Source organism: Amaranthus tricolor, chromosome 11, assembly GCF_026212465.1.
Source record: "Amaranthus tricolor cultivar Red isolate AtriRed21 chromosome 11, ASM2621246v1, whole genome shotgun sequence".
Lineage (NCBI taxonomy): Eukaryota > Viridiplantae > Streptophyta > Magnoliopsida > Caryophyllales > Amaranthaceae > Amaranthus > Amaranthus tricolor.
In genome coordinates this window covers 23,815,109-23,838,821 of record NC_080057.1, presented here as the reverse complement: position 1 = coordinate 23,838,821, position 23,713 = coordinate 23,815,109, and the positions used below count along the sequence as shown (strand labels likewise).

At 35.5% G+C, this 23,713-nt stretch overlaps 3 protein-coding genes across 3 annotated transcripts; 2 read left to right on the top strand and 1 right to left on the bottom strand.

Moving 5' to 3' along the window:
- Positions 1–505: 505 nt before the first annotated feature.
- On the top strand, positions 506–3,291 carry LOC130827269 (xyloglucan galactosyltransferase MUR3). The gene has a single exon (XM_057692938.1). The coding sequence runs from the start codon at positions 938–940 to the stop codon at positions 2,927–2,929; it is 1,992 nt and encodes a 663-aa protein (XP_057548921.1). The 5' UTR covers positions 506–937; the 3' UTR covers positions 2,930–3,291.
- Positions 3,292–5,864: 2,573 nt separating this feature from the next.
- On the bottom strand, positions 5,865–12,444 carry LOC130827180 (photosystem II reaction center Psb28 protein). The gene is made up of 2 exons (XM_057692832.1): positions 12,213–12,444; positions 5,865–6,517 (listed from the first exon to the last, which is right to left on the bottom strand). Exons 1-2 carry the CDS (start codon positions 12,289–12,291, stop codon positions 6,039–6,041), a joined length of 558 nt encoding a protein of 185 aa, XP_057548815.1. The 5' UTR covers positions 12,292–12,444; the 3' UTR covers positions 5,865–6,038.
- Positions 12,445–13,843: 1,399 nt separating this feature from the next.
- On the top strand, positions 13,844–23,574 carry LOC130826424 (nuclear transport factor 2-like). Its single transcript, XM_057692012.1, has 9 exons — positions 13,844–14,138; positions 14,239–14,373; positions 16,280–16,589; positions 17,362–17,636; positions 19,709–19,895; positions 21,271–21,392; positions 21,465–21,530; positions 22,603–22,684; positions 23,113–23,574. The coding sequence occupies exons 1-9, from the start codon at positions 14,115–14,117 to the stop codon at positions 23,241–23,243; spliced, it is 1,332 nt and encodes a 443-aa protein (XP_057547995.1). The 5' UTR covers positions 13,844–14,114; the 3' UTR covers positions 23,244–23,574.
- Positions 23,575–23,713: the final 139 nt, after the last annotated feature.

Sequence of the window (23,713 nt, the reverse complement as noted above, 5' to 3'; positions counted from 1 at the left end):
TTTAAAACCCTACTCTCTTTCTCTTTCATAAGTGGTTTTATTTGACCTCCTAAAAATAGTGAAAAGTCGAAGATACTTTAGAAGAATAAGAGGGTCTAAAATAGAACAAATACTTCCTGTTGGAAATACTTGTACTATTCATTTATCTCTTTTAATTTGTGATTAATTTGTAATTTATAAGTTAAAACATACTCAAGTGAGATCTTGTTTGATTCATCTCAATACAAAGATTATTAATATTAAATTTTAATAATTTTTTATTATACATAATTATAAATATTAAAAATTGAATTAATATATTAAATTGCATGAAAAAACAAATACAACAAGTATTTTGAAATAGAGGAAGTATTTATAGGAAAAAAAAAAAGCATTGGAGATATAGGAGAAATAATTTGATGACGGCATGTGCCACGTTTCCACGAATCCACCGGCTACCGACAAAGTTCCCTCCAATAGGCGCACGGATCTAACGTGAGCCGTTCTTACTCCATATTTATACCTTCTTCTCCCCTCTTCTTTGCATTTTACTTCCGTTGCTTGCTCCTTATTCAACTCTTTTTCTTCCATTTCTGGTCTTTTTTTGCTAAAATTTACAACTTCCAAACAGTAAGTTTCACTCATCTCTGATCTATTTGATTACATCAACACAATCAGGCATCAGCTCATGCATTGATGCACCTATTGATTATTCTTCCCTTTGTTTATACACACTAAGATTTCAAGATTCCCCTTGAAACCTGCTGATTAAAATCTCTGTATTTCTGATTTTTTGCTTAATTTTTGATCATTTTTATGTAATTAATTTCAATTTATACTTGATTGTGAAGATTCCCATCTGGGTTTTGAAGTTAGGATAGTAGTTTTTGTGGGTTTGTGTTGTTTTATGGATTTTTGAGTTGTGTAAAAGCTGAAATGAGGGTTTATTGGTAGTGTAATGAGACGTAGGTGGACAGTGGGATCTTTTCCTTATCAAATGGAGAAAGGAAATTCAAAGAATCACACTAGTAGATTATGTATATTGAGTTCTTTGTGTATTTTTTTTTGGAGTTTGCTTTTGTATTTCCATTTTGTTGTTCTTGGGAGTAATCATGTCAATGATTCCACTGCTTTAGAATCAAATCCCATTAGAATTGAGACTTTTAATTCTGTACCTATATCCAAAGATGTTAGATCAATTGATGATGAATCTGAAATTGGGTTAAGTGATGATCCCATGAAGGTATCATTGCACAATGAGTCTGATTTGAGTAAAAATGATGTCGAAATCGAGGGGATTAATAAGGTTGAGTCTGAGGATTCAAATGATGATGATCCCATGAAGGTAGATGTGCATAATGATCCCGATTCGACTAGGATTGATGTTGAGAATGAGAGGAGTAATGAGGGTTTTTCTTCGAGTAATCGTAAGATCGATGTTGGATCGAAAACTAGTGATTCTAGCCCTAGGGATATTGTGCGCCCGCGAGATGAACCTCGCGAGTTTTCGTTTATGAGGGCATTGAGGACAGTTGAGAATACTAGTGATCCTTGTGGTGGGAGGTACATTTATGTTCATGACCTTCCCTCTAGATTCAATGATGATATGCTTAAAGAGTGTAGGAGTCTTAGTCTTTGGACTAATATGTGTAAGTTTACTACCAATGCTGGACTCGGTCCCCCACTCGAGAATGTTGAGGGGGTATTCTCGAATACAGGATGGTACGCAACGAATCAGTTTGCTGTCGATGTGATCTTTAACAATCGGATGAAACAGTACGAGTGCCTGACGAAGGACTCCTCGCTTGCTGCGGCTGTCTTTGTACCCTTCTATGCCGGGTTTGATATTGCTCGGTATCTTTGGGGATATAACATATCTAGGAGAGATGCTGCCTCGCTCGATTTGGTTGATTGGCTTATGAAAAGGCCTGAGTGGAAGGTAATGGACGGAAGGGATCATTTTCTTGTTGCAGGAAGGATCACTTGGGACTTCCGAAGATTAACCGAAGACGAAAAAGACTGGGGTAGTAAGCTCTTGTTTTTGCCCGCGGCTAAGAACATGTCGATGCTGGTGGTTGAATCGAGCCCATGGAATGCAAACGACTTTGCGATACCATATCCGACATACTTCCATCCAGCAAAAGACGCGGATGTGTTTATTTGGCAAGATCGGATGAGGAAACTCGAGAGAAAATATCTTTTCTCATTTGCTGGGGCTCCTAGACCCGACAATCCGAAATCTATCAGAGGTCAAATAATAGATCAATGCAAGCATACAAACGCGTGCAAGCTTTTGGAATGCGATTTTGGCGAGAGCAAGTGTCATTCGCCGAGTAGTATCATGAAGATGTTTCAGAGTTCCCTTTTCTGTTTACAGCCACAAGGGGATTCGTATACTCGTAGATCAGCATTCGACTCCATGTTGGCGGGTTGTATACCCGTGTTTTTCCACCCTGGTTCGGCTTACACTCAGTACACATGGCATCTGCCTAAGAACTTCTCTAGTTATTCAGTTTTCATCTCCGAGAATGATGTTCGTAACAAGAATCTCAGCATCGAGGAAAGGCTTCGAGAAATACCTCCTCGACAGGTCAAGATTATGAGGGAAACTGTCATCAATCTCATACCTAAGTTGATATACGCTGATCCTCGATCCAAGCTCGAGACGCTTCCAGATGCTTTCGATGTTTCCGTGCAGGCGGTAATCGACAAGGTTACAAGACTAAGAAAGAACATCATTCAAGGCAGAACAGAATATGATAACTTTATAGAGGAAAACAGTTGGAAATACGCCCTTCTTGAGGACGGGCAAAGAGAGGTCGGATACCATGAATGGGATCCGTTCTTCTCGAAGCCTAAAGAAGGCGAAGGCGATTCAAACGGTGCATCTGCCGAAGCAGCTAAGAATTCGTGGAAGAACGAGCAAAGAAGTCAATCGCGAAGAAGTTAATTGTAGCTCTTCAAATGATCTTTAGACAAAAAAACTTCAAATGCTCTTGTTCAAGCTTGATAATTCTAGTGGTTTATAGGATCCTTACATTCAGCCCTTACGATTTTGCTTAGTGATACATAAATGTTGTAAGATACATATATATTCCCATGTAGTGCAATTTAGCAAAAACAATATTTTCTGTTGCATACGTCTTTGGTTTCGGATTATAATGAATGAATCAGGCAGAATTGGCTTATCTACTCGTGTGCATTATCTGTGTAGGTGAAGTTGCAGACGCTATATGCTATAGAGGGTCATTTGAAAAATAATTTTTTTGGCTTTATTACCGTTGTAAGAAATAACGTGCAGACATTTGACATTTCAAAAGGAGCCGCTAACAATATTGAGATAATGAAATATTGCTATTGCTCAATTCCTCAAAAGCTAAGATTAGAAACTCTTTACATTGGATCAGTAATATATATTTTATCGCCTAATTGATTATTGGTAATAAACGGTGGTACTAAAATAATTTGTAATGTCAATTTTCAGCAAATATAACATAATATTTTATCGTTAATTGAACTTGATCATAACAAAAAAATTTTTGACATTTTTCTATTACTATATTTTCAATTGAAAAATGTTAATGCATTAAAATGAATTATAGGAAGAAAATGAGATAATTGAGTGAGAACAAGAATAGCTATTAAAGTTCTCAAGAAATTTTGCTTTCAATATTATACAACTTTTCATCATCATTCTCATTATTTAATACCATCAGTCAAACGAGTTGTCATATTTATGATCATGTAGTAGGATCTTAGAGGCAAGTACCAAAAGTTGGAAATTTACAGCTTTTTCTATGAACTTAGTGCTATTCCAATCACAAGCAATTTGGTTAATGATTGAAACTTCATTTATATAGAACTATAGAAGTACTACAATTAGTTGGAACCATTATAAACACTTTATTTGCCAATGGTATTGTAATTTTTTTCCAAAACAAAGTTTAAATTATTACAATTTAAATTAAATTAAATATATAACACTTTCTAATTAATATATTCACAAATTAAGACTATGGAGTTATTTAATAACGCATTTTATCCCATTGAGATTGCAGCATTACGCATTTCTATGTGAGAAGTTTTGAGAAAAAATATTGCAATTTCAATGGAAGAGAAAGGGTAATCAATAATGACAATAGAAGTAGCATTGTTTTATGTAGAATTGTTGTTTATTAGAGTTTGTGATTCTAGTCGTTTTTAGTCGTATCTTTCTAATATAATAAGAAAAATCGATATTTCCTTCTTTTAATTATGATTCTCTATATGTATAACTTGAAAATAGTGGTAATAGGTTGACAATTTAGCTAGAAAATATAAACTGCTAATGAAAATATCGGTTTTATATGAATAAAACAAAAGGCAATCTCAAACCTACAAAAAATGGTATTCTGAAAATTAATTTGTTAATTTGTATATTCTAAAAAATAAGATAGAAAAATATAAACTAGCTCCTTCGTGGAAGGCCATTGAGTGTATTATTTTAACAATAATTTGTGAGACTAAATAATTTTTCTAAGTCCTTTCAATCTTGATATTTTCTTTTTTTATTTCTAAATCTTTTTTTTTTATAATAATATCATGATATATACATAGCAACTTGAAAATTAATATTTGCAAATTGTCTAAATGGGATTGAAATAGCTTTGATTTCCCTATAAGATTGAACTCAATCAAATCGAATCGAATAGAACTGAGCTGAATTAAACGAAAGTAAACTCAACAAATTAAAACAAACTGAAATGTAAGAGTAAAGATACTAATTGTGACTAAACATGTCTAAAACAAATCGACGACCTAGATCCAACTATTTATTATGGTGGCTTTTAACGAGTCAACTCTTGAATCGAGCTTTAAATGGACTCTCTATTTGCTTAAATACAGCGAGCTCTAAACGTGTCTTCATCATTTTTATCCTTAAATAGTCAAAATAGGTAGGTTTGCTGCTGGTTCAGTGGCAATGTTGGTGGGAATGGACCATCGTCTAACTTCTAAGGGAGCCTGCTGGGTCTAACGTTGCAGATGTACATGAACTATTATTAAGACGCGAATATGATATTGAGGTTTGTCGAGAGAGCCCAAGCGTCAATGATCATTGGATGCCGACACCTCCTAGGAAATGAAACCGGGTTTGTCAACAAAGGCAAAACTTTAAGGCCTCGAGTTGTGACAAGAAACTCATTGGAGCTCGATTTTTCATCAAAGTTCGTCATGTGGCCAATTCACCATTGCAATCAGATAGAAGACCTGAACACGTGTCACCTCGTGATTCTTCTGGGCATGGGACCCACACATCATCTACAGCCGAGAGATTGTCTCGAACACGTTTTCTAGGCAAAGGGGTTGGTACAACTCAAGGCATGGCACCAGGGTCCAGGGCCCGGTTGCTATCTACAAAGTGTGCTAGTTTAACGAGTGTTAAAGCTGTGACATACTAACCACAATGACATGGGAAGTAAAACCTGTCTCGAAGGGTCCCTTTCATGAACACGAGTTTCTGGGAAGATGGTGGTACGAAAATTGATAGAGGCGTGAATGGAAACGCACAAGAAGGCGAATAAGTTTCAGTCGATGTGCAAGCCTTGCTACTCTAACTGGTTACTCCAAAGTAGTTCAACTAAATAGTAACATCAACACTACACAACAACCATCATACACATCATCAACCCAATGTCCCACTTGAAAGCAGGGTCTCACTACAAAAAGACCAACAGAATGTATTCGGTTCATCGGATTTATAAGACGACCTAGAGCACCAGTCGTGGCACGTTTTCATCTAGGAGGGCAAGTTCAAACAATCCTTAAATCCTCTAGCTAGACGTGATTGCGCCAGACATCAACATCATCACAGCCTGGCCAAAAAACGTGGCCTAAAAGATCGTAAATCAACAAAATCTTAATCGAATTATTGATAAGAAGCGTTACTTGTCAGAGTCGACGTCACTGCAAGTAAAACAATCTACAGGGAAATTAACCGAGCAATCGAGCATTTAAGCTATACTCAACTTGTTAACTAATGTTAACATCGAATTCAAAAGAATGAAACGATATACATTGCCTTATTTTTTAACGAATTGCATACCGTTTGCATTGGCGTAGCGTTCCATGAATCTCATAAACCTGTCCCATTCTCGTGGGGTGCGCATAATGTACTTAGCTTCAACGCCTGCTGGCTTCCCATTGATAAAACGCGCGTTTACACTGTTTGTCGAGATAACACCTTCCTCATCGATCATGTAGAACCCTGTTATATCACCGACCACGCTTGATGAGTCGAAGACAGAGGGCTGATCGAATATGAATATAGCCGTGCCATTAGTCCCATCCTTTGATTTGGTTAGTTTCACATCTGCTGGTACTGTTAGTTCATCAACCCCTTGGATGAATTGGATCTTTGGTTTAACCATCATCACTACTCGACCAACCGATGCAGAAAATGACCTCTGCGAAGCCCATTTTGACGGGCACATCCTGAGCTGAAGTCCGTTGAATGAAGACTGTAAACGCTGGGGCGTAGCCGAAGAGAAGACACAAATGCCTATCAGAACAAAGATTATTAGGTTAACAAAAACATATGGCCTCTCATCCACATTTCTACATAAGTAAATCAATCTCTCTAGAAAGATAACAGCCAAAAATCCCATATTCTTGTGTCAAGGAATCAACTCAACCAAAAACTTAAGCTGATGGTTGAGGCCTCGAAATATGTTATATACTCTAACACGCCCCTCCCTTCACACGAGAGCCATTTGGCTAGAAGTGTGAAGGGGCAGATGTACCCTTATTTTATGTTGTCAACTGACAACATTCATAAATTATATATCTACATATCACATACGCTAATAAGTATACCGGTTAAGTTGGTTAAAATATTGGGGTGCAACAACATTGTCCCAGGTTCAAGCTTTACCGTCAATATTTTCTAAAAGCAGTTTTTAATACATAGATATCATTTGATTTTATTTTAAATCCACCCATAATAGTGTGAATGTAGCACATGCTGTCTTCATACATGACACTGAATATTCCACTTTAAATTAGAGTGATTGAAATTCAAACTCGTAACCTTCAGTCATGCTAGCTCTAATACCATATCAAAGAACAAATTTAAGTAAAAGCTTAAACTGATGGTTAAGATTCACGCTCGAACATGATTAGAACACTTTGACACATGATTTTAACCAAAAACATGGAAAATTTTCTTAATAAGAGTCCAACACCAACACTCGGACACTGTTGTAGTCTGTTATAAGCTGTTAGATCATGTGTGCAGCATGTGCAACACGTGATATTAGTTAGTTTGTTCAAGTTGCTTGTTTGAAAAGCACGTGTCATTCAATCTGTTTTAGCTATCAAGTGTATAAATATGTACTCCTTCCATATTGTAATCAAGCAAGATAATAAAACATCAATTCTTCTCTATCTGTATCTCTTCTTCTACCTTCTGCTCTCTTTCTCTCTTATTTCTGTTTTCTTGTTGTTTCTGTACAACCAAGACTCAAGCATTGTTGCTGTCTCAGCATCAAAGTGTTGTGAACCTATCGTAACAGGTGATACTTGTTACATAGGTATCAAAGCCATAGTTGCTCACTCATATTCTGATCTGCCAGTAATACAAATTCTTCAAGAAACCCGATTCTAGGAATTCTTGGTATCTTGCATACATTTTACAGAGTTTCATTGGAGGATTAAGGGATGAGATTAAGCCATTTGTAAAAGCCTTCGACCCCACTTCTATTTCAGATGCTATTAGGTACGCAAGGCTTCAAGAAGAACAACTGATAGCTTGCAGTACTTCAAAAATAATAGTAAAATCCCTTCCAGATAAGCCCATGTATACCCCAAAACCAAACAGATTCCAACCAACAAATTGTTAAAACACCCTTCCAAACCAATGCCAATAAGCCACCCTTATTACCCCTTCCTAGTGCATCAACCAGATTCCAAGGCAAGCCTTACCCTCAATATACCTGCTGATGTCAAGGCTGAAAAGATTGCTAAAGGCCTGTGTTACTATTGTGATCAGAAATATGACAGGGACCATAAATGTAATTTTAGGGGAACCCAAATCTTTACTGTGGAAGTGAATGGCAGTGTACAAGAAGATGGAACTAGTAATGAAGGAGTTGACCTGGAAACAAGTGAGGAGATGGAACCCTTTATAGTTGAACCAAAAATTTCAATGAATGCCTTAACTGGAGATCAAGACTTTCAGACTATGAGGGTTCTAGGCATGATAAACAATACAAGAATTCATATCTTGATAGACTCTAGTAGTACACATAATTTTTTGGTCTATTCTTTTGCCAAGAGATTAGGGTGTAAGCTAGAAAAGATAAATCCTCAAGCCATTACAGTAGCAGATGGCAACTGTATAACCTGTGATTTTAAGTGTTCTAAAGTTGAATAGGTAATGAATAGGAAGCTCTTTTATACTGAAGTTCTTCTTATACCCTTAGCTTTTATACTGAAGTTCTTCTTATACCCGTAGGAGGTTGTGATATGGTACTTGGCATTCAGTGGTTAAAGACTCTTGGGCCAATACAATGGGATTTTACAAAGCTAACCATGCAGTTCAAAGTGGGGGGTCAGGAGCTATGTCTAACGGGGGCACCTCAATCTAAATTGAAGGTATTAAAAGGGGAACCCAGCTGCAAGTTATTAGAAGGAGCTGCTCAACTATGCATCCTACAGGTTATTGACTTAGCCTCTAAAGGTGAAGATCATAAGGGTGAAAGCCAGGAGGAAATATGGGAATCACAGCAATTGAAAATGAAGTTTCAAGATATATTTGAAGATCCAGAGTTATTGCCACCTTTGAGGGGGGTGTTTGATCACAGAATTCCACTACTACCCAATGCATCTCCTGTCAACATCAGACCTTATAGGTACCTACTTAAGCAGAGGGATGTCGTTGAACAATTAATCATACAAAATAGCTCCAGCCCATTTGCTTCTCCTGTGGTGTTAGTAGGGAAAAAAGATGGCACATGGAGGTTTTGCGTGGACTACAAAGAGTTAAACAAGAGAACAGTGAAAGACAAGTTTCCAATTCCAGTTGACGAAGAATTAATAGATGAATTAACAGGGGCTAAGGTGTTTTCAAAGCTTGATCTCACGGCAGGATATCAGCAGTTGAGGATGTATCCAAAGGATGTTTTTAAAACAGCTTTTAAGACTCTCATTATTATGAATTTCTAATAATGCCCTTTGGGCTTACTAATGCTCCAGCTTCATTCCAAAATTGGATGAATAAAGTCTTTAAACCCTATCTTAGGAAATTTGTTTGAGTCTTTTTTGATGACATTTTGGTGTATAGTGATACTTGGCAGGAACATATGCTACATTTGGATCAAGTTTTTGTTTTGATGAGACAACATAAAATGTACATCAAGGCTACTAAGTGTTCATTTGCTCAACCTAAAGTGGAGTATTTGGGGCATTTTATATCAGGCCAAGGAGTTCAGACAGATTTCAGAAAAGTAGAGGAGGTGGCAAAATGGCCAGCACCTAGGTCTCTTAAGGATTTGAGGAGTTTCCTTGGTCTTACAGGCTATAGGAAATTTATTCCTGGTTATGCAGTCTTGTGTAGGCCCTTGCATGATCTCCTCAAAAAGGGTGGGTGTCAATGGAATGAAAGGGCTGAAACAGCCTTTGTGCAACTCAAGGAGGCATTGGTATCTGCAACTGTTTTAGCAGTTCCTGATTTTATAGAAACATTCATAGTGGAGCCTGATGCTTCAAATGATGGAATAGAGGCTGTCTTAATGTAACAAGGAAGGCCATTAGCTTACATAAGTAAGGCTTTAGGGCCTAGGTGGCAGAGGTTATCAGTATATGAAAAAGAGCTTTTAGCTTTGGTTCATGTTGTTCAGAAGTGGGAGCAATATCTTAGTGGAACTCATCTCATTATAAAGACTGATCAAAAGAGTTTGAAGTGGTTGTTGGAGCAGAAAATTCAACCACATTCCAACAATTTTGGTTTTCCAAGCTCATGGGTTTTGATTATGAGATTCAGTATAAGTGTGGGAAAGAAAATAAAGCTGCAGATGCTTTATCTAGGGTTCAAGGATTAGAATTATTGTTTATGGCCATTTCTTTGGTGGACACTAATCTGGAGACACTTATCAAGCAGAGCTACCATTTAGACGATAATTTGATCACTATTGTCGAAGAGTTGCAAGACAAGTTGGAGTTTGCTGGTTTTTCTTTAAGAGCAGGGTTACTTAGAAAGCACAAAAAAATTGTGGTAGGTCCTAACACACGGCTGAGGAATCAATTGATACATTGGCAACATGCATCACCAGAAGGAGGTCATTCAGGTAGAGACCTGAATATTAGGAGGATCAGAAACATTTTCCACTGGAAGGGCCTGAATAAGCATGTGAGGCAGTACATCAGGGAATGTGTGATTTGTCAGACATCCAAGCCAGAGACAGTAGCTTCTCCTGGGTTGTTACAACCTTTGCCTATTCCTGAAAAAATTTGGTATGATATTGCTATGGATTTCATCACAGGGTTACCTAAATCCATGGGTAAGGAGGTTATCTTGGTGGTAGTAGACAGACTTAGCAAATACAGTCACTTCATGGCTCTTGCTCATCCATACACAGCTATTGATGTGGCACAGGTATACTTGGATAATGTCTTCAAGTTACATGGGTGGCCTAGATCCATAGTCAGTGATAGAGATCCATTTTTCTTGAGTAACTTTTGGAAGGGGTTATTTTCACTACATGGAACAGAATTCTTAATGTCTTCTTATCATCTCAAACAGATGACCAATCTGAGGTGGTAAATAGGTGTTTGGAGAGTTACCTTAGGTGCATGACTAGTGAGAAACCTAAGGAATGGAGCATGTGGCTACCTTTGGCAGAATGGTGGTACAATACACACTTTTATACTTCCATTCAAAAGACCCCTTATGAAATAGTGTATGGTCAGCCACCCCCAGTACACTTGCCTTACTTAGCTGGAGATTCAGCCACAGCCACAGCCACAGTGGATAGAAGCTTGCAAAATAGGGAAGAAATGATCTCTACTTTGAAGTTTCACTTAACCACAGCTCATTACAGGATGAAAATTCAAAGTGATAGACACAGGTCTGAGAGGTCCTTTGAAATTGGTGAATGGGTGTTATTGAAACTACAAGCCTATAGACAAAATTCTGTCCAAAACAGAAGCAATAAAAAATTGTCTCCTAGATATTTTGGACCATTCAGGATAATTGAAAAGGCGGGAAAAGTGGCCTACGAACTGTTCTTGCCTGCTAGTGCCCAAATTCATGATGTCATTCATGTTTCACAGTTAAAGAAGTTCCATGGAGCTTTACCAGTAGCATCCCATATCCCTGATTGGCTTCATAATCATAATGTTTCAGTGGACTTTCAACCTAAAACAGTCCTTGCACGACGATTTGTCAAGCAACAGAACAAAGCTGAGGTTCAATACCTTGTACATTGGGAAGGATTTACAGAACAAGAAGCTTCATGGGAGGATGCACTCAGCTTTGAAGAGAAATTTCCTAATTTTGTGATTCAGTAAACTTGGGGACAAGTCATTTTTTAAGGGGAGGGTATGTTGTAGTCTGTTATAAGCTTTTAGATCATGTGTGCAGCATGTGCAACACGTGATATTAGTTAGTTTGTTCAAGTTGCTTGTTTGAAAAGCACGTGTCATTCAATCTGTTTTAGCTATCAAGTGTATAAATATGTACTCCTTCCATATTGTAATCAAGCAAGATAATAAAACATCAATTCTCCTCTATCTGTTTCTCTTCTTCTACATTCTGTTCTCTATCTCTCTTATTTTTGTTTTCTTGTTGTTTCTGTACAACCAAGACTCAACCATTGTTGCTGTCTCAGCATCAAAGTGTTGTGCACCTATCTTAACAGGTGATACCTGTTACAGACACATACCCATTTTTTTGGGACACTTAAACAGATAACAATGATAATGATTTGCCCCAAAGAAAAAATGTGAATTATCAAATTCAGAAAACAAAATGGTAACAGTTCAATTACAACTTACAAGTGTTTAACTTTCAATTGAATTTAAAATACCCACCTAAAAATTGCACTAATATTGGCAAAATTATATAGAACGGACCTCTCAAATAAGAAAAATTAGCCATGCTAACATTTTAAAGTGAAAAATCAGAAACAAAATATGCATTATACCCAATTTCTGCAACTTTTACACAAATGAACAGATGAAGAAAGATTTATATGTACCTGGGTGAGAGGAAGATTTGAGTGAAGAACAATGGGAAATTGGGGAAGAACAAGTAAGAGATTGCAAAGCTGTTGCCATGGTGTTTGATATTGAGCTTGCTGGTGAGAAGAAAAAAACCAGAATTGGTTATAAGGGAACTTTTAAAAAAGTGGATTTTTTGAGTGAAGATGATCATGTGGTGATCCACATTCCAGATATTGGTGTGTTTCAATTTCAGCCATTCACTTTTATTATGCCTATTGCCTAATGATGCAATGGGTCAAGGAAGGTACTAAGATAAGGGCATCTCCAAATGTATTGGTGTTTAAAATAATAGCATTCGATATTTATTTAACTTTGTAATTAAATCTGATTTTAATTCAGTTTTAAAATAATTTTATGTGAAAATTTATGTTGATACAAAATTTTATTTTGATTGACCTGAAATTTCATGATCAAAATTAATGGTCTTTATCCCAATTTAATAAACACAAGTACCCCTTCCTTTTTTTTTGAAAAAAAAAAATTAAGGAGCAAAATTACTAAGTTTATGAAATAAGTATTTTTAGATAAATAATCTTATTTTAGTCCAATCTTATGACTGATTTTTCAGTCATAGCACTTTTTATTTTGACTTAAAATTTACTTTCATCACCCTTCAAAAAAAATTTATTTTTATCAAATAAGTTTGTTTTATCACTTTAGAGAAACAATGAGGAGGACAATACGAAATTAGAGGAGTAGAGGGCAATTCTAAATAGTTAAGGAATGCATTTAAATCGTACGAAAACATAGTTTTTGAGTTGCAAGTTCTGTGGGATGGAGAAGCAAAATGATCCAGAAGTGTATATTGGGTAAGATATTGTCGTTTGTACAACCAAGCTTAAGTAGTTAGGATCGATTACCCAGAGTGATGGAGAGCTTGATAGAGACATAATCCAACGAATACAAACAGATTGGCTAAAGTGGAGAATGAGTGTTGGGATGCTATGTAATAAGAAGTTACCCGCTAGACTAAAAGGTAAGTTCTACTGAATGACCATTAGGCTTAATTTGTGTATGAGACATAATGTTGGCTTATAAAAAAGTCTTACGAATAAAAAATAGACCTAGCAAAGATGAGAATGTTGAGATGAATGTGTAGGCACACATAGATAGATAGAATTAGGAACCAATAGCCGAGAGAAAAGGTTAGGGGTTGCCTCTTTGTCGACAAAGTTAGGTGAAATCAGATTGAGATGGTTTTGACATGTCAAGATGAAAACTGAAGACGCACTAGTGAAAATGGTGGAAAGCCTTATAGTGGAGGGCAAGAGAAGCTGAGGTAAACCTAAGAGAATGTGGGAGGAGCAAATAAAAATTTACTTGCAGAAGTTGCATCTTTCTGAGTACCTGACCAGAGATAGGAGTAGTTTAGATGTCATATCCGTATATTAAACTATTTATAGTCCCCGTTCCTTTACACGTTGACGTTTGTACCTTAGTTATCATCGTATCAATTTTTTGTTACTTTTTTGTGCTACATATATGCTTTTATTATGACTAGTTACACTTTATTATATATATATAAAAAGATTAGTTTATGAGAACAAAAAATTTTTTTTTTTCCATTATAACTGCATGTAACTTGCTTATTATTTATTAACTTGCTTATCTAGACAGTTCTGCGAAACATTCATCACTCTGCATACAGAGGAAGAATTAGGATTACCTTTCTCTATCTCTCTCTCTCTAGATCTGAATTCGGAATTTTGTAATCCTAATCCTAAATATTTAGAAATTTATAGTTAAATTTACTTCTATAATCTATATACATTTTGCATCTTTTATAAAGTTATTCTGGAGTGAACATTTTTTTTTCTATTAGGATTAATAATTGATTAGTTTTGGATTCAATTAGGGTTTTTTGTCAGTGAGTAACAATGGCGGCTGTTTCTGCCTTTGAGGTTAATATGATTTATTTGATACTCCTATTTCTTTGTTTTGATTTAAATTGTTACGCTTTGTTTTCTTAATTGATATGGTTTATGGTTTTGATTAAATCAGGTTGGTTCAATATTTATTAATCAATATTATCGAATTCTTCAAGAGTCGCCAGAGTATGCTTATCGGTTCTACAATGAATCAAGTACCTTGACTCGTGTTGATGGGGATGATACTCAAACTGTTTCTAACCTGGAGGTAATGATTTTCAATTTACAATTAAAAAAATTTTGTTTGATTTTGTTTGATTATTATGAGTTTGATATTTATAATTTATGTTTTCTGATAAAAGTATTATTCTTTGTATAATATCTTCTAATTTGTTGAGTAAGAATAGTAATTCTGGGGTTAGTGAAGATATGCTAGGGAAAATAGGGTTTTGTTTTAGTTAATTATTTCTGGCTTGTATTTTTCTTAAAGTTTGTAACTTTCGGACATGGGGGAGTGATAAGAAGTTAAAATTGCAATGGGAATTGGGAGATGAGGATAGGAGTGTTCAATGAATGTGAGGTTTACGTTATAGTTGTATAGTTGTTTGGTTGATGAGTGAATTTTATTCTGAATTGAATTATTGCCCTTTCATTCATGGCTAAACAGCAGTTGAACAATATGAATATTGATCTATATAAATATAATATAAATATAATTGGAGTGGAACATCATTAAGTGTTCTGAAGAAGGAAATTTATTAAGTCAGTAAACCACCAAAGTATATATGTTGGGGATGTTAAATTGGTGGTGATAGTATCTTCTTGCTAGATACATTTTTATCATCCCAATGCTATTGAATGACTCCCATCTTGGTGGGGTTAGAATCGGACGTACACTACCTTACCCTTAGTGCTTGTTTTCTGTTAACCCTTGTAGCAAACATCATCTACGACTTCACATAAATGAATATTGCACATGAATAATAAGAAAACTTTTGTACAATTCATTATAGTTTGGAACCAAAGAACTATAAATCTTCTTGCTAGATGCTCATGAAATTTGTTGGATTCATTTAACACAAGCAAGTTAAGTAGAGATAGTCAATTGATATTCTGAATTGGAGCAGCATCCTTCAGTTTTTGCTCCTTAACCTCATCTTATCACTAACTTGAATTTACTAGTTTCTCAATGTTCTAACATCTATGCTATGAAGATATTAAAGGTATTCTTTCTTAAAAGGAAAGACTTATTGATTCAATAATAAAATATGTTATCATCTGCTTTGGGTTGTTAGAAAATTTCATCGCCTTTTTAAAGAGAATTTTATTGTGATTTATTTGTTTTCTTTATGAAAGAGAATGGGAACTGTCTTTCAGTTCCTTGAAACATGGAATCGTCTTGATTTGAGAATGGTAAGAAGAAGTTGGGACATTGTGGGTTGACTTTACAAAGCTAAAGACGGTTGGCACATTAACTTCGATGAATTAAGGACCATGGGTTTTTTGTAAATGTGAAGAGGAATTTGAATGAAAGTTGGGCAGAGTTAGATGAATGTGGAGGTGGGCAGAATGGTTTTGTGACTTAATAATTCCATACTATGTTGGTATGATGATTAAAACTATCTACTTAATTGATGAATGCATGGGTACTTTTGGAAAGATAATGTAGTGCAGAAGCATGCCTAAGTGGATGATGTTATATAAAACAACAATGGTGCACTTTTTGGGAAGTTTGGGTTGGGAGGAGAGGGAAGTTTAGACGGGGGTGTTCTAGATGGGTGTTAGTTTTGATGATTAGTTCATTGATTCTGCATATACTTTTTCAGTACCAATACCTTCGGATGTTGAAATAGGAAAACTTGTTTGCATGTGCTGCAAATGAAAAAAATGTTCTTTTGTAAAGTGTTTTGCAATATTCTTTTAATTGTATTTTGTTTTAATTCTTACATTCTATCGAACTGTTGTGCAAAATTGAGTGAGGTTTATTTTTTCATTCCATTTTTTAAATTTGGTAAGATTTTCATTCTTTTTGTCACACAACTTTTTAACTGTTCATTGTCTGATTATGTTGAAATGTAATTTATCCATAAATGTATGCATATGTGATCTGTTCTCACCTGTAGCGCTAGTAATTAGTTTTGCTTCATTTAACACAAGTGTGACAATTTTGGCAGGCTATCCACTCGGCACTAATTTCTCTAAATGTTAGCGAACTTGAAGTGACAAAGTTAAATTGCCAAGATTCAATGAGTGGTGGCATTCTGCTCTTTGTACAAGGCATCATGAGGTCTAGAACCTTTAGTGGGAAGAGGAGGTTCACACAGGCCTTCTTTCTAGCTCCCCAGGAGAATGGTTATTTTGTCCTCAATGATATTCTTCATTTTAACGAGGAAGTCGTACTTGGCCAACATCCAGTACCAGAAACACCAGAAGTAAATGTTGATTCAGTAATTCCTGAATCGAGTCCCCGCTTGGAGCAGCCAGGTACTGATGGCAGCTAAGAGCTTGTAATAATTTTGCTTTTTAGTTTTGCTGATATAATACGTATTTACATGGCTAGTTTAGTACTATTATAGATATGTATTTTAGGAATACTGCTGGGAACAATGGAACATAGTTGTATGTCTATTTTAAACTATTAATCTGTGATATTTTTCTTTGTATCATTGTAAAGTTCTATATAAACACTTCATAGCATACATTACTGTTTTAATTTCAGTTATACAGTGTTTGGATAGAGAGAAATTGAGGGAAAGGAAGGGGAGAGATTTGGAAGTGGAGAATCTCTTGTTTGGATAACAGAAAGGGAGGGGAGGGATTTGGAGGAGTGGGGAGGGGTTTGGAAGAAAAACATGGATAAATTTTGTTAACAATCTCTCCTGAAGTGAAAAGATTTGGAGGGGTTTCCTTCCCTTCCCTTCCCTCCCCTTCTAGTACAATCAAGATGCTCTCTCCCTGCTTACCCCTCCCCTTCCTTTCCCTTAATTCCCTTCTCCTTTCCCTCCCCTTCCTTTCTTTTCTCTCCTAATTTGCTATCCAAAGATAGTGTTAAGCTATTTCATGTCTCATTATATTATTCTGTTTTGTAAAATAGAATTTGTTATACTGTCGCCTGCTCATAAAAAAAGATATCGACTTCTCATAAAATCAGATACTGTCTTCTGCTGCAGTCAGTTTTTAGTCACATGGTTTATGGTCTTCTAAAATTAGATAGTGTACTCTTGATTCTCATTGACAGACACATTCTATGTTGCAGTGTCTAGTTATGAGCTGGAGGAAGCGAGTAGGGAGTATGTGAATTCTATTCCCATTGAAGAAGATAATCCTGTGGACAAATATAGCCTTCTTGAAGAAGAGCAACATGAAGAGCCTCATATAGAATTAGAAACCATTGTTCAAGAAGCCCCTATCGAAGAGCCTGCTGCTCTTGTTGAGAGTACTGTCAACCATGTGCACTATGTGGAAGAGTCCATAATTGTTCCACCTGAAGTGACTGTTGGGGAACCTCCTAAACTATCATATGCATCCATTGTATGTATCTTGTTTAAGTTGCTGGTATTTTATTTTTGTATGTTAGATCATTCTCAACATGTTGGTTCCTTGACTTTCTGTTTTGAATTATTTTTGTTAAATCTCCATTGTCTCTTATTTGAACATTCTAAGTGCACCCGTAGGTGCAAGCATTCTAAGGCCATCATGGTAGCTATTGATGGTATGATCAATATTTGGAGATGGCTCATTTCACAAATGAAGGGCTTGTGAGTTCATGTTTGTTGTGCTGTTAGTACTTAGTAGAGCTGTCTTCTGGCAACATGACAGCAGCTGGTGCTGTTCTAGTTCAAGTATGAAGCTACATGTATTGCGTGTGCATGAGTGTTTTATGGGGTTATGCAAGTTAATTAGTTTTCTAGCTTAAGTGGGATTAGTTTATTAGTTATTTTCTATTCAATTGGGAATAGAATAAGGTGTTCTACTTAGATTAGAATTATTATCCTAGTTTGATTAGGATTAAGCTATTATAGTAAAATTAAAATTGATAATCTACTTAGTTGGAATTGAATAGTTAGAGTAATTAGTAAATCTTAGTATTAAAAATCGCACCTCACATTGAGGCTCTAGAAAAAGTCTTTTTTTTAGTCTGGGCTCAACGATATACAAAGGCGGGCACTTTTGTGCATGTTGCACTTTATGCGCTTTTGGCTTTAAAGGGAGAAAATATTTTTTTTAGTAATCCGTCAAATAATAATTAGACAAAAAGGAAATAGAACAATGATTTGCTCTTTTATGAAGAGAGAAAAAGACAAGGGGGCGAATTAAAGATTTGCCTACAAATTTATAACTTTGTGGACCTCCCTCCCTAGCTTCTACACGAGTAGGTACAATCTATTTTCTTTATTTCTTTTTCTATCCTCATTGTAGATTCTTCTTTTTTTCATTCTTTTAAATTTTTCATCCTTTTTTTCTTTTCGTATGGCTTCTTTGATTTTGAATCTTCTAATTTGTCTTTTTTCAATTTTCTTTTTCTTCAATAATCTATTTATTATTTATGTTAGTTTTTTCTTTAAAATTTACTTTATTTTTCTTCTTTCAATTCCCACTTCTATCTGTGTCTTTTTCTCTTGTTTTTTTTTCTTTTAGTTTTTTTTTTCTCACTTCTTTTTGTAACCACTAGACACTTAACAGTTAGACGTATTGCTCTAAGCCTCTAACATGTAGATTTAGGTATCCTATTGTGCTTTTTGCACTATATTTGTAGATTTAACGCAATGATAATGAATCAGTTTTACTTTTAATGTAAATATAATATGAATATCATTTTTTACGTATCAAATATGTTCTAGAATTGTTTTATAAGCTTTTGAGTCAAAAGGCGCGCCTCACCTATGAAAAGCCTCACCTTAGTGGGGCCTTGCGTTGTGCCTTTTAAAACTAAGTTTAGAGTTACGACTTCTATTTCATTATCTTTAGAACTTAGAAGTAGTAATTTTAAAATTTTAAATACATGGGGCAATTGTGGAAATTCAAATTTTAGTTTGAGAATTTTGAAAATTTTGCTTAAACACAATTGTTTATTAGGTGAGTGCAATCCAGATGAATTTTGAATCAGAATCCAATAGATCTTTAGTTGAGTGAAGCCGAGAGAGCTATTGCCCACTACAAAGGTGCAAGTATTCCATCCAAGTGAGTTGAAGAGGGAGTGCAGTGAGTGAGTATCGCCCACATATGTGAACTTTTATCTGTTGGGGTGTTTGAGTTTTCCCTTGCCAACATAAGTCTCATGCATATTAGCAAATCATCTAGTGAGTGTTTCTAGGTATGTGCTTCTATACTCATATAGGTGTGCTAATTTACCTTGTTTTTGGCTGGATTTATGTTTTTAATGGAGACAGAAGAGTTCTGTCCCCTAAATTTGAAACCTTTTTCGTTCTGCAGCTTGTGTTTGATCTTGGTCATTCTCATAAATCTATTTTGCTACATATTAAGACATGTAATATTTGAAAATATATGTTGCCCTATCGAATGGTTTTAGCGATCATATTTTGTGTTTGACATTCAGTTTTCATATCCAGACATTTTAATTTTTGGGGTGTAAAATTTTGCAGTTGCAGGCATCAAAAGGGAAGCCTTCACAAACAGCTGTTTCTAAATCTAGTTTAAGACAGAGCGTACCTCCTCCAGTGGAGCAAAAACAAACGTTGCAAGCAAGGGCTCCAGAACTAAACCCATCAGCATCATCATTTGTGCCTGAGACCACTAGTGCTGGTTCAGATGAAGGTTTAGTCCAAGAAAGTGAGTTTGAACTCTTTATCTAGTTTTAATCAGCCACTACTGTCGATTTAGTCATTCCCTTTTTTTAAGCCTTGATCGGTTTGCTTACTACTTTAAAGGTTTTGTTCTCTGATTTTAATGTTGCCATTGAACATAGTTTGAATAGCTTTTGGTGCTAATAGATAGACAAAATCTATTGTTGGATGTAGCATGTCTGCAAGATTTTTAAGCCCCTTCTAGGAAATGTAAAAAATGGGTTGGTTGTGTTTAGGATCTGGACATGTGCTTTTTTATCTTGTGGAAACTACATTCCAAGAATTTTGTATGTTCTTTTTCAATAAGACAATTTTATTCATGCTTGAACTATTTTCACTTGAGGGAATGCCTAAAGAAGGGTGGGATGGGACGTGTCATTTCTTATCTGTACAAACGAGGCTTACTATTCTGTTTTTCAAGTCGATTCTAGCTTGCCGCTGAAGTTGAGTTCTCTATAAAATTGCACTCTTCTGTGTTTACATAGGTGGTAGCCAATTTAAAGCATTTTGCTGGGAGATGCTCTTATTTTGGATAATTTGTTGTGTTTGTTGCAATAGATCAGTTTTGCACCTTTTACTTGATATATTTTCTGGTTATCGAATTAATTATGGGGTATTAATTCTGCTGTTGACTTAGGCATCATAATCAAATAGTTAGGATCCAATACTATCACAAAATGTAAAACGATTACAGATAAATAGAACTTTATTCAACTCCAAAGGTTATATTTTCTTGTTCACCGCACACCACCTTCTCAAAAAGCTACCCCAGAACATTGCGTCATTAAACTTTTTTTTTTAGAATTAGTAGTGCTGCAACTTTATAATAACCTTTAAACCTAGTGTTAAAGCTGTTGAAAAACAGGTTTTTCAATGTTCATTGTGTGTTTAAAGATCTTTTTGAAAGATTTAGTTCACTCAAGAGCATACCATACCATGTATTGATTCTGACCATGGATCAACTATTATACCACCTGAACGCTACTTAACTTTCTGATTCCATTTTTTGTTTGGAAAGGGTCTTATCTCTTTCATTCCCTCCTGAAAACTTTTATGCTAAACTAGTTGCTTGCACTGTATCTTGATTCTTGATTGACATTATAATGCGATAAACCAACAGTTGGATGTACTGTATCCTGATTTTTATTGTTAATCTAGGGATGTTTTGTATCCTGATTGAATCCAGACAGATTCAAATTTTTTTTTCCTTTTAAATCTTGTGGCACATCTGTGTTATTTTAATGGAGCGTGTATTTGAATATGCTACGATATAGTGCTTGATCTATATTCTTTGTTTACTATCATTTTCTTATACTACAAATGTCTTGTTCTCATTTTTACGCGGGAACTTCATAACTCAGGTGAGCTGAGGTCTGTCTATGTGAAAAACTTGCCCTCAAATGTTACTACTGCTGATCTTGAGAAGGAGTTTAAAAAGTATGGTAGAATCAAACCTAATGGAGTATTCATTAGGAATAAAAGGGTGAGTATTTGGTTTTTGTGACATTTGATGTCCAAATTGTTAGAAATTAACTTTTTACTTTTGGTCACACAGGAAATTGGTGTTTGCTTTGCTTTTATTGAATTTGAAGACATGGCTGGAGTTCAAAATGCAATCAAGGTATTTTATTGACAATCTCATCACCAGCATCTTTTTTCCTGACCTATATTTTAGCACATGTCACAGTATTTCTGCACGCTTTCGAAACTTACTTGAACCTATTAGTCTATTACAGATTACGAATTTGAAGATAAATTAGAGTGGATCTAATTATCGTAGCAATGCTCACCCCAAGGTTGCTGGTAGTCCTTTTGGAGGGAATTTTTTCTTTTTGCCACTTCTAAAATTTTTAAGCCATATAGAATTGCTTCCTTACATCAATGAGGGCTATTCATTTTGGACTCGTTGAACTGAATCAAAGCATAACCACAATAATAATGCCAAAACCTCAATCCAACATTATGGAGATCAATATGATATGTTGACTAGGCACACACAACAAGCACAATGCCAAAGCCTTAATCCCAAAAAAGTGGGGGTCTGTTAGATGGCTACATGAACCCCACCTGAAAGACCAAACCTTACATCGGAACACCCAAATGACACCTCTACCTATTGTAGCTTCTCCAACAAAGAATATCTGACTGCACCTTTGGCTGTCAGTCCGTCACATAAACAACTACAAAGACAGAGGGTATACAATTGCTAATATTTTTACAGTGCTCATATAATGCTAAAAAGGGTGTTTTTGAGTTTTAGATTAAATAAAGTTTATTTAATATTAAACTATATATATTAATACTATTGCTTCCTTCTAAATTGGGCCCCAAGGTTCTGCTGGTATATAAGTGTGTTTTGCAATACTTGAGCAGCCACTTCTGTTCACTTACCCTCCAGATGTCATCTTACGCCTCTGATCACCATTGTAAACAGAAATCGGTGGCGGTATGGGTTCGGACTAAGGATGGCAACGTCTGACAAATTATTCTAGATTTTTCACGGCATAAAGATTAAACTTTTGTTTCCTGTACAGGGAACGTTCAAGTATTAAAGTTTGAAATAAATATAGGTCTTGTGGTGTTGTGGAAACTAAAATGGATTTAAATACAATTATCGCTGGAAATGTGATGTTTTCTTTTAAATTTTGTCTATTTAATGTATTACTATCCCTGATCTTATTGAATTTTTGTAGAGTTCTCCAATAGAGTTGCTGGGTAGACAAGTTTACATTGAAGAGAGGAAACCAATCAGCACCAGCAATACCCGTATTGGAGGTTTGTGAAATATTTTGTTTATTTTTTATCGCGCATCATTTTTTTAATTTGCAATTTTTAAATAAACAACACTCCTATAAGGTTTTTGTCAAATAATTATGGACTGAGCACTTGAAAAAGCATTTCGTAAGTTCTTTGCGTAGTTATCCTCCAAACATAATCTTAGTGCTGGAACTACTGTAATTTATGGGTTTTTTTTGATGTTCCTAAGATATGCCCTTCATGCTGCTGTTCTAATATCGGGCTCGCTTTCCATGGTAGCAGTCCGTTTATAATTGTCTTGATTGCTTTGATTTCATATTGTCATGCTTTGCTCAGATATGATAAAATCTGGAGATTTATTATTTTTGCGTGTAATCATGCTTTCATTTGATGTTATTGTCCATTCTTAACTGTAGCTTAACGATGTTTCTCTTCACATTTGACAGCTGTAGCAAGAGGCAGAGGCCGAGGTAGTTACCCAAATAGCACGCCAAGGGGACGTGGCGGCATCAGAAACCCTGGTCGAGGTATCCTTGACAGCAACAACCACAATACGATTAGAGGCAACGGCTATTAGCAGCTTACTCACAACACCCGAATACAGTGCATGAAGAAACCATTTTCTGAAACCGGGAAGGGGAAACGCGATGTGTAATGCTCCCATCAATTGTCTTTGCTTTAGGTGTTTTTATACGTTTTGCTGTTCGTGTGAACGTTTAGGTTTCTACCCCTTGATTTAGGGACATCAAATTTTTACATCAGGGTTTTGATCCCCATATCTTTTTCATCTTTATGGGGATTTTTTTCTTCAATTTTGTACTAAAGGTTTTGGTCCATCTTGTATTGATTTTGTGGTATCTAAATTTTGGTTGATCAGCTAATGAGATAATTGTTAAGTTTGCTCTTGACATATCGAATCGTTCGTGATTAGTTAACAATGAACATTGCAAAAGATCTTAATATATGATACTCTGATTGTACTATGGATCTTGAATGATTTTCACATTATATATATATATATATATATATATATATATATATATATAT